Here is a 27510-nt window from a genome sequence, read left to right as displayed (position 1 = left end):
TTTTGTAATCACTGGGGACCTGCCTCTTCATAATACTCATTAAGTCTTCATCTGCACCGCGACAGTGAATAACCAGAGGTTTCCCCAGCGATACCGCCAGCTTCAGCTGATCTTCAAAAACCTACAAAGAACCACCACTGTTAGACAAATGTAATATAGAACTTAATTAAACAAGTAAATTCACTGGTTAATATCGCTCTAGAGATTTTACATGTTACTTAATTACGCTTACCTGTCAATTTTAACCCCTTCAACTGCATTTTGTAGCACTGGGGCTTGATCCCTTTAATAATATGCAAATTCTTATCAGACACACAAACATCAAGACCCTAACTTCTTACCTTGTGCTGCACTGGGATTTTGGTAGAACATTTATGGGAATAATCCAGCCCCATCTCACCATATGCAATAGCTTTGGGGTGCCTAAGAGCCTTTAATATCTCTTCTTGCTTTTGACATGTAAAATACTGTGCAAAATGGGGATGGCAACCAAACGCTCCCCACACCATGTCCTCTCCCAGCAACTGCTGCCACTGAAGGTCACCGAGGGTGTCAGGGTTGCAAAAATCTGCAATGCAGCCTTGAAACTCTTTAGGGAAAGAGATACTGTGGTTTCTCCTGAACTCTGCAAAGGAGCCTCTGAATGCCATTTTGGAAAAGAGCATATCCAAATGGCAATGTGTGTCTATGAATCCATCCTCTAAGAATTTGGGAGTCGGAGAAGAGCCTGAAAATGCAGAAGTATCCGACTTTCTTTCGATCCTAATTGTGTTGTTGTATATCTCTGAGGAGTCGAATGAGTTAGACCTTTCGAGGCATCTTTCTATGGCACCCTCGCTGTCACTTGACCCGCCGGGAAAGGTATTTTCTGCCCAGTTTACAGAATGTTCTGAGATATGGCTGGTCTCTTCTTGCTGCCATAAATTCTGCTGTGTACATGAACTATACTCAGAATTACCGAGCCACTGACCCGTGTAATTACGCCATGGGCTCTTGTACAGGTGAGGTGGGTACATAACATAACCACAAGATGTTCCGCAAGAGTCTTCTGGTGTGATGCAGCATGAGAGAGCCTCGTCTTCTTGGGAAAATTTGATCAGAGAACTGACATCCTCTACGTCGGAGAAGTCACTTCCAATTGATGGATCCTTCTCCAAAACATCTCCCTTGACAAAAAGGACAGAAGAATACAGTTAAAATTGATGAAACAAATACAATTTCTTTATCTTCCGTATACACACAACAGAAAAATATATCACTTAATTCATATGGGACTCTTGCAGAAAACATATAATAAAATTGCCAGCAATGATCACATACGGTCTGATGAGTTTCATTACCACATTGAGTCAAAATATCGTTTAGCAAATACCTAATGTGATATTTCTTTACTATTTTACCTGAGAATGATCACATTTAGAGTGTACATGGACTGCCTTAGTCATAGACCCTATAGTTCAATCTGGTGTACGAAGATCATCCAGAAAGGTGGATTTTAAAACCATGTGATTAATCACATGGTTCTGAGGTTGGATCCAATCTTTTATTTGTTGAATAAGAATTCTATCAATTAGTGCAGATTTCAAGTCAAAATGGTGCCAATTTACCTCATTCGTTAAATTAAAATTGACTTTTCTAAACCTCCTGCTCATAGTAAAATTATGAAACTCGTTTAATGGAATTACCAAATAAAAAAAAAATCAAAAAAAAAAACCAAATTTTTTGTTGTCAACAGAGGGAGGACTCATAATCACCTCTTTCAGCACAGAGACCCCTTTGTGGCACCTTCTAATTTAGCAGACATCAAATACTCACCTATCCTGCGCAGTATGCCAGAGCTTACCTTATCTTGGTCTGTATCAGATTCATCCTCATATATAAACACAAGTCTACGATCTTCCCTAGGGGTATGAGCTTCATCCTGCGTGTCTGAGGCAGCGTGGCTACGGTCTGGAAACCCCTCTGTGTTATTGTTCTCCACACTACTTTCCAGAACCTGCTTGTATTTCTCTGTGTTATTGTGCTCTGTAACACCTGCGATAGCAGCTGGCTCATCCAAGCTGTAAATATCGGATTCCTGGTCATGTTCTATTTCAGAGGAACTCTCGGGATCTTTGCTTGGAGTTAGTTTGGTTCTGATGGGATTCCCAATGATATCATGGAACGCCCTCTTGAAAAGCATCAAGGGATCGTGTGCTCTGGGCTTCCGGTCACTCCGCGCATCCTTGGGTACTCTTGGCCTGTATTCATCACACTGTTCTGGCACATGTGTACTCTGAAAACCAGACAGACTTTTTATTTCATTTATCAAACATGTACGTATCTATGCATGTCTTATTCATCTGGATCGGATTAGATTCACCCTGGTTAAACAGATAGTTAACGTGTATCACAAAATCATTTTAGAAGTATTTTTAATTTACTAAAAGCTACAGCGAAACCTCATCACACGCGCTGTGCTTCCAAATACCCCACAGAGATCCGTGATGAATATAGGACTGGCGTATCACCGTGGAGATATTTGTACAGCTGTAAGGTCAGACATTATCTGAACACTTTTTCTAAACAATGTCAATAACTTGCTGCTTCTATTAGAAACACACACGACTAGTCGATGTACATACCTTACGTCGTGAAGATTCTGATTGTCTAGTAAACAAGTCGGAACTACAAGAAGGTTCACTTCTATGTCTTCTGCCCTTTGTAGGAACACAGTCGTAGCCTTCGTCTCCGATGTTAGAAGTCCTGGTATACCGGCATTCTTTGGTTGGCGTCTCATCAGGATACAGGGTTACATGTCTGTTCAGATTTAGGTTAGAACATTCAGATTCCTGGGCAGCGGCCTCACGGATCCTTCTAGGGAGCTTGGTCTCATTGCCTTTCAGAAATTTGTTTGGCGACATCTCTCCTGGACTTGACCATTTATGCTTCCGAGATCCACTACCACGTGCTGCCATTGTGACTTGAGAAAGAAGAAGATTCATACAAGACATGAGAATAATGAAACGTCGCCATAACATGTTTTTATGCCATATTCTATTTGCCGTAGTAAACCGTTTCTTTTAACTTTACCCAGGGGCTTATATCGGATACACTCGGAGCACAGTGGATGCGCATAATGAGAGGATCAATGCAAACCGGGGCTTTAAACAATGTCTGTAAGATTAAGATTTTATCAGAGACATAAATTCTGAAGCTCTTGAAAAATCTTACAAGAAACAAAAAGCCTCAAAATAGGATATATATAAAAATATATTAATTTCCCTCAGTATCATGTGAAATGAGTCACTCCTTGTAAAATATAATATCATATTGTATATAATTACTTATTTAAATAAAACATTTATTTTTTCTACAGATACGAGTACGCAGCCTATCGTATTATTTATTTGCGTTACCGGTCTTTGGAAGCCCCCAGGGAAATACTATATCACAGGTGTGCACGTGTGTGTGTAACTAGTGCAGTATAATATCACACATGTAATAACTAAAAAGTTAATCAGGCTTTCCCTGCAGCAGTTTAATATTCAGAGGAGGATTTCATGACAGATAACATGCTTTAAAGTATAATACACTGCCAGTATCCATGACGTCACACATATACACCCAGGGGCAGGGAGGTAACACAATTATTACATCATCGTACAATAATTACAGGACCGGTATTCAGTTAGATTAAATACTCGGTAAACAGAGCCCGTAAGGCATGTTTAAGAGCCGTGTCAGCAGGCGGGATTTTTAACCAACCTGCATAACACGCGAGACTCAGCCGGACCTTCCATTTAACGTTTTAAAACACAAAAGAAGCTGCAGCTTAACTGCCCCTGACGGAACCTACGAGGCTTCCTGGCCTGGGAGGGGGCAGTTGATCCGCTATATTAGCCCCCTCAGGGAACTGCGTTACTTCCACCTCCTACCATCTCCTCAATTCCATTATCGCAAGACTCGACTTCCGCACTGACGGTCGCAGAGTTCTCTGATTGGTCATCTAGCAGCGCGGCCCCACCCACAGGACAAGCGTTGATTACATAAACAAAGAGCCAATCAAAAAACGGACGCACGCGACGCACGTGTCCAAAGCGCGCTGTGGTTGGCAGGGGAGTCACTGGGATGACGTAAAGACCTGGTCATGTGAACAAGTGTTATAAGTAGGACTAACAAAATAAAAGGGGTTATGATGTAATATGAAAGGGCTGTAAAGTTATTAGGCTGCTGCTGTGTGGGACCAATGCCAGTTTATAAGCATGCCTACCAAATGTCCCTCTTTGTAACCCAAGTCCCTCCATTTCTCCTTCCTCCACTGATGCCCCCCTTTTTTAGGAGCTCTGGTTTGAGGGGATCAAAGTGTTTTACAGCACTCAAATATACAATAATGTGTATAGAAACAGCAGGAGATCTGATAAAAAATGATAAAGCGTCACCCATAGCCAGCCGCTAAAACAAAAGTGCCCCTCTTTGGTCATTTTGAGCGCTAGTTTATTATGATACCTGGGAATGATTAGGCTCCGGGTACCCGGAGCCCCCCCCTTTGCAGGATGCGGCCAGGAATATCCGCTAACGTCAGTGTATGATCCTGCTGACATTGTGACATGATGTCAGCATACCTGGGAGCAGAGCCGGCCTTAAGTGTTCTGGCGCCCTGTGCGGACTACTCCTCTGGCGCCCCCCCATCCCCCCAAAAAGAAAGGAAAACAATAACCCCTGCCCCTTATCACTATCTACCCCCCCTGCCCCTAATCACTATCTACCCCCCCTCCCTGCCCCTTATCATTATCTACCCCCTATCCTTACTTACCTTGTTGCCGGAGTCCTGTGGTGGGAGCGGGAGGCGTCTTCCCGCTCTGCCGCGGTGCATGCTTCGCCGGCACCGCGACGGAGTCACGGAGAGTGAGGGGTGCCCCTGCCCGGGACTTAAGTGAAAACACTGGTTTTTTTTTGTTTAACTTTATTTAACATCCTCCATGTTAAATAAAGTTCAATTTTTTTTTAACATAGAGGATGTTAAATAAAGTTACAAAAAAAAACCCAATGTTATAATTTAAGTCCCGGACGGCGCCCCTGTTGCCATGGCGCCCTGTGCGGCCGCACACCCCTAAGGCAGGCCCTGCCTGGGAGCTCCTGGGTTTCACCCGAATCCTCCGGGTCGCGGGGTCATGACACGCCCTGCTCCCCGCCCATTTTTTTATTCATTTAACTAACGTCAATGGGCGGTCCTGGCCGCTTCCTGAAAGAGAAGGCTCTGGGTAGCCGGAGCTCAGAAGTTCCCAGGTATGGACGTCAGTGGGCGTTCTGGCTGATGTCGCGGGTCAAACCCCTTTTAAGGGGGAAATGTGTGCAGAGCTGGGCGTGTCAGGACCCCACAACCCAGAGGATTCGGAGATGACTTGGAGAAGCGGCGCTTCTGCTGGAGACTCTGGGCAAAATCCAGAGCGTTATACGCTATAGCCTACAAGAACATGGCAGGTCAGGCAGTGATTGCTTTGCCAGGTGATTTTGCCAAGATTCAGAGTAAAGACTTATGTGAGGTAAATTCCTGGTCTTTTTCTCAAACGGTTTTGTCTTATTACTGAATTATTGGTACTTAAATAACGAGTAACCATTGCAGCCCCAGTGACATATCATGTATTTGAAAAAATGTCCCAAGAGGATCACTCATGTAACTGGAATGTCATGGGTTAAAATCAGCATTAAAGTCATACCTGGGAACATTTAGGCTCCAGCGTCCCGGAGCCCTCCCTTTTCGGGTATATTGACGTCAGTGGGCGCTGTTTGCATGAGTTGGAACGGTCCTGGTTGCGTCGGTGGGCGTTTCCACTGACATCGTGGGACATGCCACTGTTTAGGGGGGAAGTGGGCGGGGAGTGGGGCATGTCAGAAAGCTGCTCGCGCGCACCGGGTTGCAGTCACCTGTTTAAGATATTCGCCATCTGTTCCTGAACACTATTCGCTTTCAACGGACCCTTCAGAAAACTTCTCCTTTTATTAGAATGTGAATTAATAACATCAAGCTAAAAAAATCACACCTCTAAACAACCCTGCCCCTGCATATCTGATTATAAGTCTCTTATCATCTTGGATGGGCTGGAGAGGGCTTATACTTATATACATGTCGGCTGGTCTGGTAGAAACGTTTTTAGGATTACGCTCACATGATAGAGGGTATCAGGAATACCTGCTGATCCTTTGCTGATCCCACTCTCCAGCCCTGTAAAATATTTGCCAAGAAACTCCAATATAGGTAGCTCATCATTCTGGCTAAAGAGCGAGCCGTCCGGTGAGTATCCCTTCTGTACACTTGAATAACTGTAAAGATAAATGAAATGTTTCGCAGACATTGTTAACGGCTCCCAAAGATCTACCATAAGATCCAGATCTACTTGTAGCACAAATGGTGAATTCCACACATTTTCTCATCTCCACGATCATTCTTCCCATCGGTCTTTGGGTTATTATAACTCGGAATGCTCGGTTTTCATTTGCATTTTGTTTTTGTCTTCCATTTTTCTTCTCAAACTCAAATGTTCTTCTCTCTAAGTGCTACTAAATCCAGTAAAGAAGAACTACTACTTAAAGTTTAACTCTTTGCAAACGTTCCTTGGAGTAATTTATGAAACTTGGCAAGGATAAAACTTAGGAAGGGATCTTTTAACGCTCACGAGCAATCAAACATGTCTGGGCTGTCCAGCCTCTCGTCCTCATACATTGCAATATTTTCCATTAGTTTCTTCTTCTGATCGTTCACCACAATACCCCATGATGGAAAACTTCTTCCTGGAAGAAAGAGGCATATATTATTATTAATAGTCATTCATTTTTATTCAGTACTTTGGAAAAAACACAGTACCAACGTATCACAGAAATAGTATAATACTATAATAATGCTCTGTATTTGCTCACTGACTGTACCGCCGGTGCAAGTTAAAGGATCAGGGTGGTCAGAACATTAACTAAAACGTTTCATCTCTCCGGTACTTACTAACCTGAAGATAAAAAAGATGTATCTGAAGCTTCACATGGGCCATGGTGTTCTTGGCTTTCCCTGCTCTTTACATGTCCCTTAGTTTGATGTCCAGCAGGTGATGATGTTGGCTGATAATTAGAAGATGCCCCTCCTAGTGACAAATGAACGTTTTCGTCCCCGGTAGGTGATTCATCAGCTTCACATGGGTTCCTTGTGGGATTATGATTGGCAGTTGCAGAATATTGTTTTCTTGTAATCTGTAAATCTGTAGAATCTGCCGTTTTTGAGGAACCGGTCACTTCAAGCATGGCATCTTCTGAGTGCTCAGGAGATCTGTATGCATCATAGTCTATTTCTTCTGGGACATTTAAGGAGACCACTCTCTTTTCTGGAGACAACTGGCTGTCTGTAAGCTCCGTATTCCTTTGAAACTCTTTTTTAGCTTTTTCCAGCACTGTATAAACCTGCGATGAGAACACAGATGGTCTTAGACATTCATGCTCAACTATTTTGCTACAACCTAAACCTGTCCACTAAAGCTGAGGGAAAATGTTCCTCAATATCCCCATAAATTACTGAAAGTAGCACCTTCTACTAAACAGAAAAAAATACGTTTCTGCAACCATTCTCATCATGTGACCACTCATGATGTCAAAGCCCACATGATTTTTCATGAAATTTGTCCACAGTGATGTCACCAGGTGAAAACAGACATCTTTGTTCCCACAGAAGAAGTGTGAGATTGTCCACGTTTACTCCAGAAGGAACAAATTTTCATTTTTCTCCCAATTGTGTTGGTTGGAGCCAAAAATTGATAAAACTATAACAGTTTCTGTGTCTGGTTTCAGTAAAAGTGAAACCTTCAAAAGGTTGGACTTGATGGACCTAACATTTTTGCTTTAATTTTCCCGACCAGTTGACCTAGGATACAACCCGATTGTTCTGCATTGACTAGGCCATAAAACACAAATGTTTGTAGCTATACCTCTGCTATGTCTATTTTCTTCTTGGTCAGACACAAGCAGATTGCAGATGCAAAGTGTAATGCAGCACTTTCATCCAGCCATCCTCTCCTCCTATCTGTGTACTTCTGGCTTATGTGTCGTGCGCACATGCTTGCTGCGGACTCTGCCTCCGCCTGTTTCGAGTCCACCTGTCCTGTTACACGGTCCATTTCTTCTATAAGTAAATATTTCTGTGGAGGAGATGCAAAGCTCTTTCATTTGAATTTGTAAAAAAAAATAATAATAATATTCAAATTATTAATTATATTCGAAACAACGACACCACCACAAAGTGAAAAACAGAACAAAGAAACACAACAAATAAGAAAACCGAGGAAATGCTCAGATGACTCAGATAGAAGACACCAAATCTATCAATGTAAGAACTACCTGCAGCAAGAAGTATAGTTGTTGCATTCTTTCTAGGGGTCCGATGTTTAAAATAACCTTATTTTATCATTTATCACCATACTTTCTGCTTTAAGGAGCTCATGTGTGCAATGAGATTGCAAAGTGCTCACGAGTGTAAGCTCAGTGGGCATGAGAGAATTGCTGTAATACTTCTTGGATGTTCCTGAGCCTTCTACATCACTGTTCAGACATTCAAATCTTGTCTTACCAAGTAAGCAGGCTGTCTGCTATGATCGTATGGCTTCAGGCCAGTCATGATTTCTCCCAGAACCTAGAAAAAGTTCAGTATCCGTAAAACGTGCCAATAAAGCATGACCATGAAAGGAGAAGACAACCTAAAGTAACATCACTGTGTCTAGAGCCTCATACAGGAAGAATGAAAGCAGAAGATGTTTTAGATGTTCGAATTTGGAACATACTACAGCTAACACATTAGTAAAAGTATAATGTACACATCGTTAAACCACATTTGATTATTTTATGAGTTTGTATCTGTCTGCTTATCAGTTCCAAGAAGTTCATTTCTTGGCACTGAATGGAATAGTTTTGCTTACCACTCCACAAGAGAATATGTCTGTTTGTTTAGTAAGAAGTCCGGTCCGCAAAAAGCTGTCTGGAAGGTAGGAATTGTACTTTTGTATGTCTTTGGTTTTCGCCTGAGTGTACTCAGCAGTTCTGTCTGGACAGAAACGAAGTCCGGAGTGACCAAGTTTAGGAGAGAAATCCTCGTCTAAGAAGACATTGGAGCTGGAAGGAAAGTAAGTGAAAGATCAGTCAACTGGCAGCCATTTTATCGTAAATTCAGCTCAATATCTTCTAAGAGGGCACTTGTTTATCGACATTACACCCTAACAATAACTATGGAAGTGAAACCCAGAGATCACAATCATTTATGATGAGATGGAACCCATTACAAAGAATTAGAGAACAGGAACCTGTTATAGGGAACAGAAAACGTGTCGCGGTAAGAGTACTGAATACTTTGTATGGAACGACTTTTCACAATTTCCGTTTCAGGGGTATTTCCCACCAGGAGAACAAGGGAGCAGAAATGTATTCACAGAGAAGCTGCAAGCAGTTGTCCTTGTCATTACATGAGCAGTGATATCTAATGTGTATCAACTCGCATTTAAAACACGTCTAAACCAGTGTTTTAGTGATAATGACATAAGGATACAAACATAAATACCCACCAAAAAATTAAATGCCATTGGCACCTATAGCATATCTTATATAAAGAGTAATCTATATAAGAGTAAATTCCATTGAAGCCCAGCAAACTGAATTATGCGTTATGGAACGCACAGAAAATGTGCATTTTCCCACAGTAGAGACATGTCATATAGTCCGTGTTCTGTCCGTACCTTTTGATATTTCCATGTAATATATCAGCATTGTGTAAGTGACCGACGGCTTGTAGAAGACCCACAGCAATGTTCATCCTCTTCTCCCAGCTGAGAGTGTCTTCTGCAGTCTGAAATACATAGAAGAAGTAACCACAGGGACATGAAGTAGACAGCCTGTATAACAGTGTAAATTTGGGTTTCCCATCAAAATAACTCAACACACAGCCATTAATGTCTAAACCTTGGCAAAATAACCCAAAATATAATTTTTAATTCTCGCTGCTGTTCTTTAACCCGTGAAGCCTAACATGCAAACTACCGCTTACCTTCTCTAACGCAGCATCCAAGGATCCGTTTTTCATGAACTTGTATATGAGGCAGAAAGGTCCCCCCTGTATGCAGAAATCGTCCAGAAACAGGATACTCCGATGATTGCAGCTAGAATTTTATTGTTGAAGATGGAGAGATACTATGAACATGAAATTCAATAATTCCGAGTTTGAGTCCTCACTCTCTGACTTGAATTGTTGTGTAGTTTGTTTATTTGGATTTTCCCATCCATTATTGACATAATTGATATTATATTTAACCGCTTATATTAATGGAAAAAATAGCACTGGTGCCCCATGATGCCGGCAAAGACTAGATGTGCATCAGCATGTACCTAGCTATATATTTTAAAGACATTGCTTTACATGCGCAGTGACATGTCTTATGAGGGTCTTTACATACTCAAGTGGGTACAACTGTGTGGAAGAGACCCCACTGCTTCTTTTGAACATGGTGGAGCTTGGTTAATGATCTCGTTTCTTAGATGGACAGGGTTGTATGTTTCATGACCGGGACCGCAGGGAAATTATCTACTGTTTGTTACATAACCGAAAAGCCAAAACATTGGGGAGTCACAGCCCTCGTAGCCCTTACCTAGTACCTGCTCCTTTTTTAAGAAAATCCCTGGAAGACCAACCAAGCCGTTGAATGTAACATACATGGAATAGAATTAGACACTGCTTTGATCATTCCCAGCGAAGCTAATACCTGGGTAGGAGCTTTCAGGTTTATGCCACTATTTTGAAATTCCAGATCTTACCGAGATCTAATGTGTGTCTCTGTGTTGAAGTAGGAGCGGACCCGGTTCTTCTTCTCGCTCTCTTCCTGTAAAGAAACACACACATATTCTGATGGTCTTCAAAACCAGGTACTGAAGCATAGAAATGATTTCTTAGAAGACTATATAACAGGACAGCTTAATACTGCAACGGGGAACAAGAGCCTTAAGCGTGGGAGTAACTATTGCTTGGGACCTGGACAGTCAAACCGTACAAACCATTGTAATTAACTGATTCTGCTGGATAAACGTTCTCTTCAACTATGGCGCTCTTTAATGATGCTCAGGAGAAGCTCTATCATTAAATGCTTTTGTTGTGGTTGTTTTAGCCGCTTCCCTGGTTATCCTAAAGCACGTGTCCCCCAAATCCTTACTTAAGGGACAACTTTATTTCATGGATGGATGACCATGCTTTTAGTCCTAAGCAATGACTGGCCATTTCCGCTGGTTGTGGGAAAGTGATGGCTCCTGTGCTGTTCTATGAGAAAATCTCGTGCCATTTCATTCCACGTCCAAGATCCCCAGGGTAATTCAGTCTGGCGAGTTACATTTGAATTGCTTGATTGATTTGCCCCTGAAGAAGTTGAGCCAAAGACTCAGAGAAACAGGCAGGGCTATATATTATGTTTTATGTTTTTAATCTATTATAGACATTCATCGATCTGCAAAAAGCAAATCCTGATCACTATAGGTGTGTTGGATCTTCCGCTGCTGATCCATCAGGAGAAGAAAAGGCTGCTGATTGCACCCCGGACAAATAACCTTAGTTTATACTATGGAGGCTCTCTTGTTATGTTTTCTTTGAGATTGAAACTATAATGAAATGGAACATGAAATATCAAAGAAATCCCAGTTGTGGACTCTGTTGTTGCATCTTTTAGAGGGAAGTGAGAAACCCTCTGAGACACATATTTTATATGGGAAGTATTGTTCATATAGGCTTATGTTTTATTTGTTATATGTCATTCACTCATTGCCTAATTCCAATGATTCACAAAGGGTCATTATTCAGAGTTCTTCTGTAATTTTAAGGATGCTCGCCTTCCCACCGTCCACCTCTGCTAATGTACTACATGTGACTAGACAACACAACTTGAGTAACAAGTTGTTTTCTCAGGATGACTAGCGGCATTAATCTGCTCCTGCAGTAATCAATGTGTTTTTTACCGGCAGAAGCTATCTTAACTAGTCCCCCTTTACACTTTTTGGGCCAAACTTAGCAATTATCACTGCAAGAGGAGTGAGAGATGATCACTCTGTTGGGCCCTGCTCTCTGCTGATTGGGTGAGACCTGTGCTGACATCATCAACGCTCATCCACAGCCTATCAGCTGTTTCTAATTTAAATTAACTACAATGTGTAAGAAACGCAATTAATTTAATAATTCCCCTACTACACCAAGGAGGTCATCACCTTATTCTGCATACAGACACAGCAGTAAATTACCTGTTTAAGACGTTTTATTGCATACAATTTGTCTGCTTTCCACCCGATGAAAACATCAGCAAATTCTCCGCTGTGTATCTTGCTGCTGCTGAATCCCTCTGTGGCTTTTTCAACCTCCTCTGAAGTCCAACGTTGGCAGAATGTGTCCTCACACAAGTTACATTCCTGCATTGGGATGCTCAGAATCTAATAGAAACATTCAATGTATCAATGAATGCTAGGAACTGTTACAGTATCAGTTTACAAAACTCTACAAACCACTGGACCATCCAAAGAGCTGTGGATGAAAGGGACGACGGTACCTACCTCTTGGCTGGGTGACACAGAATCCATGTCTGAGTTTGTCTGCAGGGATTTGGTTAGATCCAGTGGTGGAGGAAGAAGAAGCGATGGAAGGGGTTGAGGAGCATCTGTAGCAGACAAGAACATGGTGAACTAGTGGTCCCCAATCCAATTACAGGAACATGCGCTATTTTAAATGACTATTGATAACGATATATTTTCTAACCTGAACTGGAAGAGACTTGGCTTTTCAATTCTTTATTTTTCTCTCTAGTAGATGTGTCTGTTTCTCTTCTGCCTTCGGATGTAGTTGGAGATGGTGGAGTCCCTGTAATTAAGGGTAAAGAGTACATATTATTAAGCTATACACATCATCAAAGCTTGACTTTATAGAAACATTTTTGCAGCTTTTAGAGTAACTCGATTCATTTATTAGAGGTACATAAATCTTGTAGTTTTTGCTCTACAATCAGTGTTTTTGGAATTAGAGAGTAAGGGACACTGAGACTGATGACAGAGGGGGTTATACAGGATTACCATAATATTATAAAGTTACATCACCCAAAAAATAGAGTTTTTGAGTATGCCTGGGGGAACGTTCTGCTCGGAAACGCAACAAGCCTGTACTATGGATTATGTGGAAACAGATACCCCCTGTAAATGTAGCTCACATTGTAGTAAAATGTCCAAGGCTCTGTACAGTTTTAGGTTCCGGAGAATATCTGTCAGGTGCTTCACAGTTGTGCGTCTCTGTCCCCAAGACCATAACAACTCCCTGGTCACGCTGATCCCTGTCTTCTGCAACAAATGCATGCTTCTGAGCGTAATAAGGTCACTGGCCACATGGGATGCTGCACGGAAAGAAGTGGATTCATACTTTAAGGATAATCAGATTTTGCAGAGGTTATCGGTTGTGCTTGTATAATTCCTACTTGCACATTTGTTCTTAAAGTGACTTTATCAGGTGCACAACAGATGCCAATGTGTGTGAACCTTATTGGTTTGCACAGGACATTCTATGGGTATGGTAGTAAGAATACCTATGAACTCCCTAAAGATCTCCCTTTTCTAGTGGAGTGGCTTCATGAGGAAGAGAGAGGGGGAGAGAGAGAGAGGGGGAGATATTTCTGGCTTTACATTAGTGGCCCCAGATCACTAGTACTATAAAGCCAAGTAGGACAGCCGAGCAATGACCAGCCCTTCATTGGAGGATGGTCTGGTAGTTCTTGGGGCTCCATTCAGAGAGAGTCAATAAGTGTAGGTTGGGATTAAATAATTTTGCTAATCTATAATCTGCTTTAGCATCAGGGTTCAGTTCCTGTAATGTATTTCAGGAGCACCAAGGATTGTAGACCCCACTACCCACTCTTCTATGGGAATGGTCGGCTGTGGTACAGAAGAAGCAATTGGTAGCAAAAAAGTAAAGAAATATTAAGAAGTCCCTTTGCTGGTTAGCCATACCATATTATGTGGATGGCCAATTACAAAAGGGTGTCTTACCAAAACGCATCCACTCTGATTCGCTGAGGCAGTCCATACAACGACAGAACTCCTCCATCACCACGGGTGGGATATCCAGGATCTGGGTGGAGGAAACAATGCTAGGTGCACCCGCCATGCTGTGCTGAATAATGAACGTGATTTATACTCTTTCCCGAGTGCTGTAGAAAAAAAGATAAATCTTCTGAATATTTTATTTAATTTTTATTGCTGGCTGTGGTCATTAAGCCCTTTTCCAGCCCCAGTGAGCTGCAAGAAGGCATAGTTAGACCTGCAGAAGAAGACCTCACAAAGAATTCCCGTTCACTGGTTTTCTCCTCTTATAACATAAAGTGAAGCTGAGGAGCTGAAATGAACAAACAACCTGCAAATTCCCAAGTCAATAATTACCCTCGTCTTACTCGGCAGTCTTGGAATAGATTCGTCTATGCATGCCGTAGGAAGGCACATGACAATAGAGATTGGAACACTTAAGACAACAACATAACCATTGCAATCAAACAAAAGGGTGTAACACGCGGTTAATCAAATACAAAACAATCAGATAAATACTGAAAACCCAAAAGATCTACAAATGAAAGCAGAGCAAAATTCCCTAGAAACACGATAATCAAACAGAGACTTTATTAGGCATTTACAAAGCTTGTTTGAGGGGGGTCCTCCTCGCCTTTTGTTTCTGTAAAGTCAACTGAATACAGCAGTATTAGCCAAAGAATTGAGTCTTTCGCTGAAATGGATACATTATATTAGGCCAATATAGAAAATATTTAAACTTATGTAAGCTCTTGGGTCCTAGAAGTTCAAGTCCCATAACGTATATAACTTTGCATGTTTTTCAATGTTGCCCCCCCAAAAAGTTATACAATTTAAAAGGAGAGTTAGAAAGGAGATGGAAGATATAGACAAGACAGGACAGAAAGGGGGAGACGAGAAAAGAGAAAATAAAGGAAAAAGATAACAAATAGAGAAAAAGTAGAGAGAAAATAGTGAAAGGACAAAAGAAAAAGAGAGGAGAAAAGAGACAGGTGAATAGAGAGAGAGAGAGAGAGAGAGAGGAAAAAGGAGAGCAAGAATGAAAGCAGAGGAGGGAAAAGAAAGGAAAAAGCAAAAAGGAGGAAAGAAGAGCAAGGGCTGCTTTTATATTCCAAACAATGCCAAGCCACAACAAAGTGATTATTATTGTTTTATATATATATATATATATATATATATATATATATATATATATATAGTGCCATCATATGCCGTAGAGCTGTACAATGCATAGACAGGTCATAACAAGTAGTATATAACATAACAATCTGACTTACAGAAACAAAATCTGCAAACAGGCGCATAGGTCTATAGTTTCTACATGTCCAGCACATGTCCACCTTAATACTGTAACTCGCCCTGCTCCAACACATCAGCACAAGCATGCGCAGAACGTCTCACCCATGCTGAACCCCGTCCCCTCCCTCCACATGCGTTCCAAGGCTTTCCACAGCCCTGCTAATTGCACTTTCCTCAAGGAAGGCAGCCTTTGATGAACGTGGACTGACTTGGCCGCTGGCAGAGCATTTCCCGGGACATAAAGTGGCAAATCCAGGACTTACCCCTTTATTCCAAGGCTGTCCAACCCCAGCTACTGCAAAAAGACCACCAGCAGCAAGTTTTGGCTTCTTTATCAAGCTCCGCCAGAATTTCAGTGTTTAATGAAACTCTACAATAACTAACAGCTCATGACAAGTTAAAGATACATTAGAGCTCTGAACAACTTCACACAACAGCAAAACACGTCTAATAACATAATATATATCTCATAAAATATTGGCATTATGTGAATATGACGACAATCATTGCTTATTAGTAAACCCCTCTATATTTAACACAAAGAGGTCATTTCTGCTTTTATTAAATATGCCATGATAGTCAAATCCGGGAAATCACTTGTCGGTTGAAGTCGCACGGTACCTGTTTAGAAGTTTCTGTATTTTTCCATACACCGATGAAATGTTGGAGAAAATCCGCGATATTAGAGCCCATCTCTGCTCAGCTCTTACAGGGACGGTGGGCCGCCATCGCGACCATATTTGCCATTGAAAACAGGAAAATTATAAGAAAAAAATGGTTGACGCATATTGTTAATAAGCTGTAGTATTTAAATCTTATTTTCTGATCTTAAAGAACAGTCTTCATGTGTTACTGGCTTCCTGTTATGTGAAATAAATGTCACCGCCGAGAACGGTCATGCCATAAAAACCAGTCGAACAGGAAGTCAAAGTGAATTCCTGCAACAAACAAGGCTGTTCACGAGGGCCGAGCTATATTGTGTACTAAGTACTGTATACAAGGATTAATATGTATATATATATATATATATAGAGAGAGAAAGAGAGAAAAGGTGATATAGAGTAACTGGTGGTTCTTATCCGCCATCAAAACCTATGTGTCTATATATATTGTATACAGCCAGGCTATAAAGACTGTATTTATACTACCAATAAATACATTGATAAAGTATTAATAAAGGGGAAAATGCAAGAGTTTATTATATATGTGGAGTAATATATTATAATGACTTCTGATGCCCCATGATGTTACATTATGACATAGGAGGATTAAGTGTGTTATATCAAAGCTGATTGTTATGCCTCTAGGGCAAATGTCAAGAAAAGGGTAAAGGATCTTAGTTAATATTGTGGAAAGGAATGACTTAATTGTTTCACCTACACTTGTCTCATTTATGCTTATATACGGTGGAAAATAAGAGTAAGATGGCAGGGAAATAAAAAGACGGAGCTACCGTTATCTACATGAAGGATTCATACATCAGACATAAAACGCAATCATAATCGGTGAGAAAAAGTGCACGTTTTATTCAGCATATACTGTTTCTTTAAATCTCCCCCAAAGGAGCTTGTGGATGGCACAGATTGCCCCCTGCGTGCCAAATGGGTGTAAAGACTGCCATTTAAACCCCAGACAAAATAAATGGCGTCTGCTCCTAACGGAAGAGTTTAGTTTATCATGACAATGGAATGTACACTGAACGCTCTTGTTAAGGTGTATTTCCATACATAACCCTGAAGCATTAAGGGGATAAGACACGAATCATTAAAATACACTCTGTCCAAATTGTGTACAAGTGCACCAATACTAGATCCAGTCTAGTAAAAGAATTATGGGATTCCCTTTCATTTTACCCAAATAGTATTGTCTACCCTTTCTAAATGGAGCAGTTCCAATGTTATGGACTTCCGGGTGGGTAAAGAGTGGTAAATAGTTCAGGTCAGCCGGGGTCAGCGGATGCTGCAAGTCACATTGCTTTAGGGACATATGGAATATATGCGAGTTTCCATAGAAACCAATGGTTAAGGGGAACAGTTTGCCCTCGGTATACATAACATGTAACGCGGCCGGGTTATTTGTGTGCAGCCCGGCATCCACATGAAATACATCTTTCTAGGAAGTCCATGGAAATCTGAATGTATAGATAATTAAATGAGCAACATATTAATTATATGAAAAGAGAGGTTACTAGTTTAAGACTTCCTAGCATTCTATGGCAACAAACGCGATGATTTCATTAACTGCACAGCGATTGCTTGGGAAAAAAAAAATTGTGACATCATAGACCAATAAAAACACATATGTGTGAACTAGACTGCAAATGATAATGATTATTTACAGTAATAAACATATATACATAATAATAAAGGAACGCTAGTAGTCATCACCATTACCAATATTAGATAGAATTCTTATCAGAAATAAGGTCCTCAGATAAGTACAAATATAGGAATTTACTTCATTTTCTGATAAAAAAAACCCCCGTTCTGTGCCAAAGAGAAGAGAAATAGACTTCGGTGCAGTATGTACAGCTAGCTGCACTAAAAGGGTGTTACAATTCGTGAGCACGACTTTCAAGCTTCTGGATTGGATAATCTGGATTGTTCCCGGAATCCAACAGCCAATCGGCGCAAGTCCTTTTCAACACTGGGGTGATTTTCCAAGTCGTCGTATAAAGACGCAACAATGTCTAAATTTCGGTAGTCCTCGGGCTTCACAATCTTCCTGATCGCCTGGATGCACCATTCTTTAAGACTGAAAACTGAGAAAAAATTAGAAATGTTAAAATATTCCGCAATTGGTGTATTCTCCCAGGGCAGGGGGGGGAGAGAGAGAGAGAGAGAGAGAGAGAGAGAGAAAAAGGTGAGGGAGAGAAAAGGGGAGAGAGACAGGAGAGAAAGGGGCATAACAGAGATTTTTGGGCCCGACATTTTAATGATAGCCACACATGCCCGTAATATTATATTATTCGCTGAATTGTTGGCTGAATCTTCACATCTGTCCCGGTTATCTATCTGGATTTGGACTGATATTTCTAAAAAAGCCATTAGGGGGCAAAGTTGGAAAGGCGTAAGCAACATCATAGCAACCAATGGACTATTCTTTATATGAATTACTCTGTATAAACGTATCGAGTCTGCGAAAGAGGGGGCTTCATTATAACTTCAAAGCAGCTTAATTTATTTTCAAAAGATTATTCCCACCAGACAGCCTTTTCTCATCTTTTTAAAAAAATTATCATTTATTGATCTAAATGGCACCAACATATTCCACGACACTGTACTTGTGAGTGAGCAAAGTAACCCTGTGAATTGTGGGTAACGGGCCACTAGAATATAAAGTGTAATATATATATATATATATATATGTATATATATATATCACATGTGGTATGCTATTTATCGACCCGCTGCACTCACCTGGTAATGTTATGTTAACCATAACCGGCTCCGCGTTTGCATTAGGGGAGGGAACGTATAGCTCTTCTCTATTGGCCAGCAGACCCACGTTTGTATCAAGATCTCTGAAGAGCCAGATGTGCCCTGCGTGCCAAGACAGCATATTCAATAGCATATACATTAACAAACATATTCAATAAACATATTCAATAAAAAACATATTCAATAACTTATTCAATAACAAACATATTCAATAACATATTCAACAGGAGTATCAAACGATAGCTCCATGCAACCCACGCTGGTCTCTAACAAGTCACTCACACCGCTATCACTAATGACCCCTATGTATATAAAAATATATATCGGTATATACATACATACATACCATAAACACGTACAGGCCATATGTACAGGCATGCCCAGCGCACACACAACATTAACATTATATTAAGATAATACTGATATTTTGTGCATTTATCCCCCGTTTCTCCTGCTCTAAAGACTCCAATTTTAATCAGTCGTTGGTCTCGTCTTAGATTCAGGAGCATGTTTAAATTCCCTAGAGGGTCAGAGGCTTGGATGTAACATAAGGAAGTGTTACTTTAATGAGAGAGTGGTAGATAAATGGAACAGCCACCCAGCAGAAGTGGTAGAGGCTAATACAGGGGGGGGATATGGCTCCTGAATCCAAACCAACTAGAGATGGTTTTGTGTATCAGCGGAGTAGATACCCCCAAATTTAGTGGGGATCACGGCTCCTAACAGAAAAAAAGGGTCACTTTAAATCTAGGGTTCGGGGCATTTACTGTAACTGACAGCTGTGTAACGCAGCAATGTACGGAGAATGTTTTTATTTACCTTATTTAGTTTATAAACACCTCTTATTATCAAACAATGATATATAAATAATAATAATATTATGGATTTAACAAACATTCCAAGCAATTGTCGTTAGATTCGAGCTCTATGGCTTAACGTGTATTAATATTACTACGTTCTGCTGCTCTAACAGCGCCACGGTATCTGTTGGTGCTCTATCAATAAATGTAAGCTAATGTTCTCTACATATTATTGGGGTTTTAGGGCTGTAGACCCCTGTAACCCCCTCACACCCAGCCAACATTCTGATCTCCTGGAAGAGAGGGGCATCAGTGGAGGAAAAAGGGATTTGGGTCTCCAAGAGGTGTTTTTAGCATTCACATCATACAGTCCTATTGTAAAGCATGCACATCAATAAAGACGCCAGCAAAGCTTTTTCCGCCCCTTCCCCGGTTTCGTGCAGATCTGTACCCAAGTAAGTGACCATCCTGCGGCCGGTGTGGGGGGGCAGGATAGGGTAGGCCTGAGGCGCCCCCTCAAAGTTTATCCATATGGGTTGTACGGAGCGCTGGCTCCGGTTACAGAACACGGCGTTCGCACGCATGCGGCTGTTATGGGAGCGGAGCTGGTGCACGTCGCGCTGCGGTGGGCCTTCCTCCGGCATCCCGCGGCTTTAGTGAAGGTGCAGGCCCATGCCAAGCAGCCGCACGGAGGCAAACTAAAGCTGCAGTGGCGCCCGGTATCCGCTAGGTGGCGCACGGGGACGCAGGAAACCAGCAGCCATGTTGGTACACCCAAAACACGACAGCTGTAGGGGATGTTCGCTCGGGTGCTGCTTGTTGCTAAGCAACAGTGACAGAACGGCAAGAGATGACAGAGTCATATGTAACAGTTTACAGCAATCACAATGGGAACAAATGCATTGTTCCTTCTCATATTCACCTAACAATTAGCCCTAGAATGAATCTTTAGTAATGCGGCCACGCGTATTAATGCTGAGTATCGATGTGTACCGTACTCGTCACGTATCATGGCAACAGCAACAACTGTATCATCACTTTAACAACATTAAACTCAGAGCAGCAGTTACAGTCAAAGGGGGTTTGGTGTATCACCATAGCAACCAATGGGCTATTCCTGCTGTTTGGACCATTGTCTTTGTTTCTATAGTGATAACACACTTATTCTGCAGTGTGTGGCATACAGCCCAACTAACCCAGATTAAGCGTGACTTTCCCCATGTATGCCTCCAATATCCGATCCCAGGTAAACACCGTGTACAGCTCATTAACGCCGTAAACGCCTGATGCAAGAACAACGCACCCCACGCCTAATCAGTACAAGATCTATAATTGTTTACAATCGTTCTTGGCCACATTGTTTGTTTGTTTCCTCCAGTGCAAAACTGGGACATTGTGTAGCTTTTTATTATATTAAACTTATTATGTTTAAGAAAGCAAACCAAGCAATGTATTTTATTGATTTCTTGCTGTACCACTTGTTATATTACTTGGAAATTGGGTACTACTTATTACTGTGAAGACGGACCCGTTTTCTACTTTGGTCACCTACATCTATTATTGAACGTATCTTTATACACAGAAAGGGTTCTCTACTGTATGCACCTTGGAGTTTCCCAGTAACCTTCCAAGTGCATAGCATTGACTTTATTAATGTGTACCTATATCGGTCAATAAATGTAATGGAAACATTACTTCAGTTGGAAAGAGACTGGGAGACCTGTCAATATAGTGGATCAGTACCAATTGCCAGGTATTGCTTTTCTAAATATAGTAGTGGATCACGGCCAGAGTTCAGTTTGGGTGATAAAGATGCGTTGGTCCTCCTACCACAGCAGAGTTTTCAATTCCCATTCATCAGACGGCAGCCGCTCCGTTCGTCTTACATCCTTTGCCAGCTGTAGCCTCCATGTCTCCAGGTAGAAGGGCTCTGGTGATAAGCAGTGGAGGTAATCATATCAGCAAGGATAGGGACATTGTATGGACCAGCAAGCAGGGTGACCAGCAAGCAGAAACTGATGCTCATATACAGTCATACAAATAATTTTATCAAAAAAGATCTAAATTTGGCTGCTGTTATATGCATTTTTTTCCGAACCCCTAGCCTGTGATAAACATATTGCCAAAAGTCAAGAAAAGGACGGGTGATGAAAATTATTATTTTGAGGACCCAGTTAAGGCAAAACCTAAATAGGGTTTCTGGGACAACTTTTCCTGAAGTTCCTGTTTTAGTTAATGAACATATTCAGTCCAGAGAGCTAGACTATCGGGCAAGTACACGGGCTCACACACATGCGTGTGCGTGTCTTATGAAACATGAATCACACTTTGTCGTGAGTTCTTACACCCAGCTACGAAGGGTATCGTCTAGACCAAGAATGAACCCTCGCGCAAACATGGCTTTTTATTGTTCATCCAACAGCTGTACAAAGCAACCAAAACATGTAGAACACATCAAACATTAAACATTTCCAAACACGCCACGGTAAGGGAAGCTTTCAACCAAACTTTGGTGCCAAACAGAGTACATATTTCAACGGCAAACAAAAAAATATAAAAAGAAGCCCACTGGAATATATGTATTAGTACCTTTTAGGAAAATGCCCTTAGCGGTATTGCATAGTGTTCTGAAAAAGAGCTGCCGTAAAGCAACATAGCGCTTTATAAGTGAGGTGTGACATCACAAAATAATTTAGAATTGTGATCTCACCACGTGCACAATGAATGTAACAATAAGAAACAAAGCATTTATTGTGATGTTACAGGGTACTACAGTATTCCATGTTTATCAGAACTTAATGTTAAAAGAAAAACAGTGTTTATAGCGGGAAATTCCCTTCAAAAATAACACATCAAACACATTTAACACTTTAAACGCCTGAGTAGGTCACTACAGATCCTTTAAGTGCATAATGGAAATCTGGCTGAACCGTCAGAAGGTTCGAGGGACTCGTCGCCTATTCCTCCTTGGGGATAGACTCGGAACATTCGGGTCGGTTCTGGTCCGGCCTCTCCCCGGAGCATTCACTTAAGTCCAGGGACGTGCGTTTAAGGAGGTAGACGCCAGCGTGGAGTCCTCCTATATTAACCCAGACTGTGTGCATTTTCTTCCACAAGTGTCCAGCTTTTGCCAGGGCCTGGAAAAAGAATAAACGTCCCGCTTATCATGCGGTGGAAAGGACTACAATAGCCGCTTTGTCTAGTGTCGTTTTATTAGCCAGCGCATACACCAGAATTGATAGATTTTGTATATTTTTCTTTTTGGTATTTAGGGAACACTTCCAGCTGGTAGTATTGCTGCAGTTCCTCTATTACATTATGTATTTTTTTTTCATTTGTTTGATTTATATTATGATGCAGACCAGTACAATGTTTCATTGTTTTATTACTTCCCCAAGAAAACAGTGTCTAATTATGGTCATATTATGGAAAATCTCCAGTCATGCAAGACTAACATTGTTGTTAATCCTTTTTCAGAAAGTAAAAATTACTGGAAATCTTTCTGGATCGTTCCAGAGCCCCCCAGGAGGCGGTATCACCCTCCCTAGGAAGCACTGGGTTATAGTTATATCTCGCATTTTGTATCTTTATATGGAAAATAAAGTAATCGCTACAGCTTTTGCGCTATGTTACACAACAGCTGAGACATGTACGAACTGTTTTCAAAATGTTCTTCTCTTCTTTCTTTCTGCTTCCAGCACCCCCTTATTCTTATTTAGCGCCCCCCAATTGTAGCCAAGGCTACTACCGCCCCCACCTTGGGAAGCACTGATCTATGTGATACTGTTACTTTAAACGTTTTGCGATACCCATACCTTGATGAAGCATTTCCTATCATGCGTGAGCAGTACTGCCCTCCCCGTTCCAGCTCTACAAATGCGGCTCATCTCCCTCAGGCACGATGGATACAGATCCCAGTTCTTCTTCTTTGACCCTATTCTGAGAATAAAAGAAAAAAAAAAAAGGAAAAATGCATAACTGGTCGTAAATTTAATGATTTTATGAAACGGAGGATGATGAGTGAAACTGATTTGTTTACTAATTTCATCGCTTTTGATCTCTTTGGGACAGACTCAAACTGTATAATTAATTTGTTTCTCCCAACCATGCACAACGTTATGGGCGATTAAGCCTCCAGCGACTTGCTTACCTCTTTCCAAATGGCATGTCCGTGACAATAACATCCACAGATCCGGTCCTCAGAGGCAGGCTAGATATGTCCCACTGAGCGGCATCAATGGGAAGCCCTCGTGGCTCACTGGTGGGTCAAAGAATATAAGGCACATCAGTTATACGGATAAGATCAACAATTGGTGATGATGTTGGTCTTCCAGACCCTCGTCCACTGATGTTATCCCAGGGCACATTTGTTCTATGGAGCCAAACTGGAACATAGAGCTGAAATGCGATAACTTTGGCTACATTTGTAGTACGAGAATGTGTGCTTGAAGACACTCCATGCGCCTGATGATAACTAATGCTTATGGATGATAGGTACGGCCAAAAGCAGCTCTTCATCAATAAAGTGTTGTCCTAGAAAAAGTCAATCAAATGCCTTCAACTCACCAATCTGGGCTTTGTTGTTTTTTCAGTAAGGAGGAGATGTTGCTAGCGGTTCTGTTCACAGCCTGCGGGTTATTGTCTCCGGCAATAAAGAAACTGCTTGGCCACTCGCTGACACCCTGAAGATGGAAACACAGACCAATGTCACACTTTGAGGCCAGCATGTTTAATCTCTAAAAGCGGGACATCTCCATGATCCAGAGAACCCTTCTGACATCTACTTGCATCATTCTTAACTTACAAAAAAAAAATCATAGAAACATACCATAGAGTTGGCTCTTAATGCATGAATGCCATTTTTTGTCTTAGTGAAATATGTCAGATAAAGTAATTAAAATAACACATATTTGAGAAAAATAAAGGGCAAAGTCCTTTTAATACCTCTATAGGAATGGATCCTGTCCCACACATTGGATCGATAATTACATCTGATGGCTGCAAGTCGCAGAGTCTGAAACACAGAGGAATACACCAGTGATACTTGTATAAGCCAGTAAGGTCCTCCACAAATATATATATATATACACAAATTAGGTGAGTTTTTAATACACGGATTAATTTAACCCTTACATATAATTGCACAGGTTAATTTAGTATACAAAAATGCAGGACTTGGAAGAAGTGGCTGATCGCTATACGTTTGAACCTTGATAGGAACTACATAACTGCCGCTCCACCAGTTTAGTTTCTTTTTTTTTTTAACCTGCTTGCTATAATTTGGAGGACTAGCTTTGATAACATAAGCAGCTGAGCTATTAACCATCATCACCTGAGCATCCCGTAAGCTAAAGTTGACCGAAGAGTTGTGGGTCCAAAATGCGTGATGTTTCTGCGATGCAGACTCTCCTCAGTCAGTGCAATCCCCACCACCATTTCATTGTAACTGATGTTCAGAAGCACCTAGGACAGCAGCACAATGTTACCGATGCACAGAGGCACTTATTTGCTCTCTTGGAAATGAAATGTGAATGTGTGATTGCACCAAACAAATCATAACCTTTATACAGTATATATATATATATATATATATATATATATATATATATTATACACACTACTACACTTATCATTACCTCTATATCAAACTTGGTCATGTCAGCCTTCCACTGGAAGCGATCCTGTACAGCTCCTCCAAAATCCCTTGCTGCATCATTGGACGTGAAGCTATGTTTATCTCCCGCGCGGTTGCAGGTGACACGGAATTTCAGGATGCTGTGGGCCTCTGTGGACCCATTTCCTTCATCGGCTTCTGGCTTCTCCTCAGATTCAAGGTGGCCCCCTGCTTCACTCAAATCCTGGGTTACGTCTTGTGTGTTTTTTGACCCATCATGTGATGATAACTGCGAGCCATGAATCTTAACCGGCTCACCTAAACTCTCTTTCTTTGGGTTTTCTCCTGTGGATTTATCCGGGAGATATTCTGGGTTATCCTTCTTCTCTGTAACCTCTTTTTCTGGACTTTCCAAACTTTCAAGTGTAGATAGTTGGCTCTGGCCATCTGATCCATCACTTCCATGAGTTTCCACAGAAGATAATGCTTCAGTTTGTGTATCAGTGTTCGTACCATTGTCTTCTTTCAGAATCTCAGCGTCACATGATGCTGATGGCTGTTTCCGCTCTTTGTTGTGGTTGTTGTTCCCCGGTTTCTTGCGCTTTTTCTTCTTTTTCAGGCTGTTGTTAAGTTCCCAGGTACTGAGAGCGCTGTCCCAGGACAGCTTGGGTGCCAGTTCCTGGAAATCTCGTAGGGCATCTTCCTACACAAGCACAGAATAACAATCATTTTTCACTAGACTCAAGGCATTAAATCTCAGTACTCACTTTAGTTTTAATATTATATTCTATGTTCAAAGCAAAATATTTAGACACAGGCCAGAGACCCATAAAAATAGTCTTCCTAATCTCCGTAATCATTTAGAAACTGAAAGACAACAAGCAGTTGAAAACACTTGATTTTAAGTTATACCCAGTTCTTCAACGAGACAACTGAGAAGCTGAACCACATTATGCAAGAAAAAGCAAAAGATTACGATTTGGTGCCCCTCAGCCACTGACCTTTGATTCCTTGAACGGGAAGTCTTTAAACTCCTCAACAATAACAAACAAATTGTCCACGGACCTCAGACGGTGAACCTGAAGGAAGGAGACAATGTTGATGGAAAGTGGTGACAATAGTTGGGTGACTGGTGATGATTGACATGTGCCAATCAACTCTCTGATGACCACTTGACCAGGTTTATTCTGCCCACCTGTTCCCAATTTCAACGCCCTTCATTGAGAGCAGCCAACAGCACCCCCTCAAACATCAATGTCATCAGAGATATTTCCAGCACTGGATGATAACCCCATATAACTGCCACGTTTACCTGAGCCAGGCTATCCTTCCTGATGTCAAAGTAGATTTTGCCACGATCTTTGCTGATTCTGCACGGACATCCCAGCTTCTCCTCCACTTCTGCGGCTGCTGTAAATTCAAACCCCGTGGGCACTGTGGCTCCAATAGTAATTGGTGCATCATCAAGGTTCATCAAGTTATTAGGGGCAACATCTAGTTTCACCTCTGCCAGATTATCGGTCAGCGAGTCAACTTCAGACATGTTGCCAGATCCGCCTTTTAACAGCCTGGATAATAACATTTAGAATGTGAGTAAAGTCAGTACGGTCGTTAATAAAAATAAGAAGGCTCATGGCTGGATTTCTTTTCCATGCTCTGGCAAGCAGGTTTGGACCTTCACCATCTACTTCAGTGTCCGCTGTAATGGGACCAGTCAGCATAACAACAAATATTTCTGAATTTACCGGCTGAATTCAAAGTCCACAATGTGGAGTCGGCGACAGAGGGGACGAGTCGGCGACAGAGGGGACGAGTCGGCGACAGAGGGGACGAGTCGGCGACAGAGGGGACGAGTCGGCGACAGAGGGGACGAGTCGGCGACAGAGGGGACGAGTCGGCGACAGAGGGGACGAGTCGGCGACAGAGGGGACGAGTCTTTGGATTTGGATACTTGTGGAACTCACAGTATATAGTCTTAATACACTTTACCCTGGAGTCTGTCACAGTACCGGTCAGAAATATGTCACCAGACCCCGCATTATTAAATCAGCACGTGTCTGGATATGGAGCATAGCTCTGATCAATCTCCCCAGTGGAATGCACACACTCTACTTTCCTTTGAATCGTGAATATTGATCCCAAACACTCACATGAACAAGCAAACAATCAACCCAATCGATTCTCAATCAGCTGCATGAAACAGTTACCTGGTCGGGGATCATTCAGCATGCGCACTGGAGGAAACCATGACACTTTCCGATAACTC

The 27510-nt window shown here is 41.6% G+C and overlaps 3 protein-coding genes across 3 annotated transcripts; all 3 read right to left on the bottom strand.

Annotated features, from left to right (window-relative positions):
• Positions 1-3036: 3036 nt before the first annotated feature.
• Positions 3037-14176, bottom strand: LOC149285475 (interleukin-1 receptor-associated kinase-like 2). The gene is made up of 15 exons (XM_089495389.1): positions 14059-14176; positions 13230-13409; positions 12785-12886; positions 12583-12686; positions 12277-12462; positions 10813-10877; positions 10049-10160; positions 9741-9850; positions 8931-9123; positions 8585-8647; positions 7947-8156; positions 6981-7425; positions 6657-6771; positions 6144-6303; positions 3037-3156 (listed from the first exon to the last, which is right to left on the bottom strand). The coding sequence occupies exons 1-15, from the start codon at positions 14174-14176 to the stop codon at positions 3037-3039; spliced, it is 2283 nt and encodes a 760-aa protein (XP_089351515.1).
• A 3787-nt stretch (positions 14177-17963) lies between these two features.
• On the bottom strand, positions 17964-20274 carry LOC149285474 (von Hippel-Lindau disease tumor suppressor-like). The gene is made up of 3 exons (XM_089495388.1): positions 20082-20274; positions 18810-18932; positions 17964-18151 (listed from the first exon to the last, which is right to left on the bottom strand). Exons 1-3 carry the CDS (start codon positions 20272-20274, stop codon positions 17964-17966), a joined length of 504 nt encoding a protein of 167 aa, XP_089351514.1.
• A 2313-nt stretch (positions 20275-22587) lies between these two features.
• Positions 22588-26787, bottom strand: LOC149285473 (tRNA (guanine(6)-N(2))-methyltransferase THUMP3-like). The gene is made up of 10 exons (XM_089495387.1): positions 26557-26787; positions 26246-26323; positions 25758-25947; positions 25267-25571; positions 24963-25093; positions 24575-24644; positions 24197-24312; positions 23781-23888; positions 23446-23569; positions 22588-22767 (listed from the first exon to the last, which is right to left on the bottom strand). Exons 1-10 carry the CDS (start codon positions 26785-26787, stop codon positions 22588-22590), a joined length of 1533 nt encoding a protein of 510 aa, XP_089351513.1.
• Between the last annotated feature and the right edge of the window lie 723 nt (positions 26788-27510).

This window comes from Sceloporus occidentalis, unplaced genomic scaffold (genome assembly GCF_023333645.1).
Source record: "Sceloporus occidentalis isolate IW3139 unplaced genomic scaffold, rSceOcc1.0.p SCAF_79, whole genome shotgun sequence".
Lineage (NCBI taxonomy): Eukaryota > Metazoa > Chordata > Lepidosauria > Squamata > Phrynosomatidae > Sceloporus > Sceloporus occidentalis.
The sequence above is the reverse complement of the archived record's forward strand: the minus strand, read 5'-3'. Positions and strand labels throughout refer to the sequence as shown.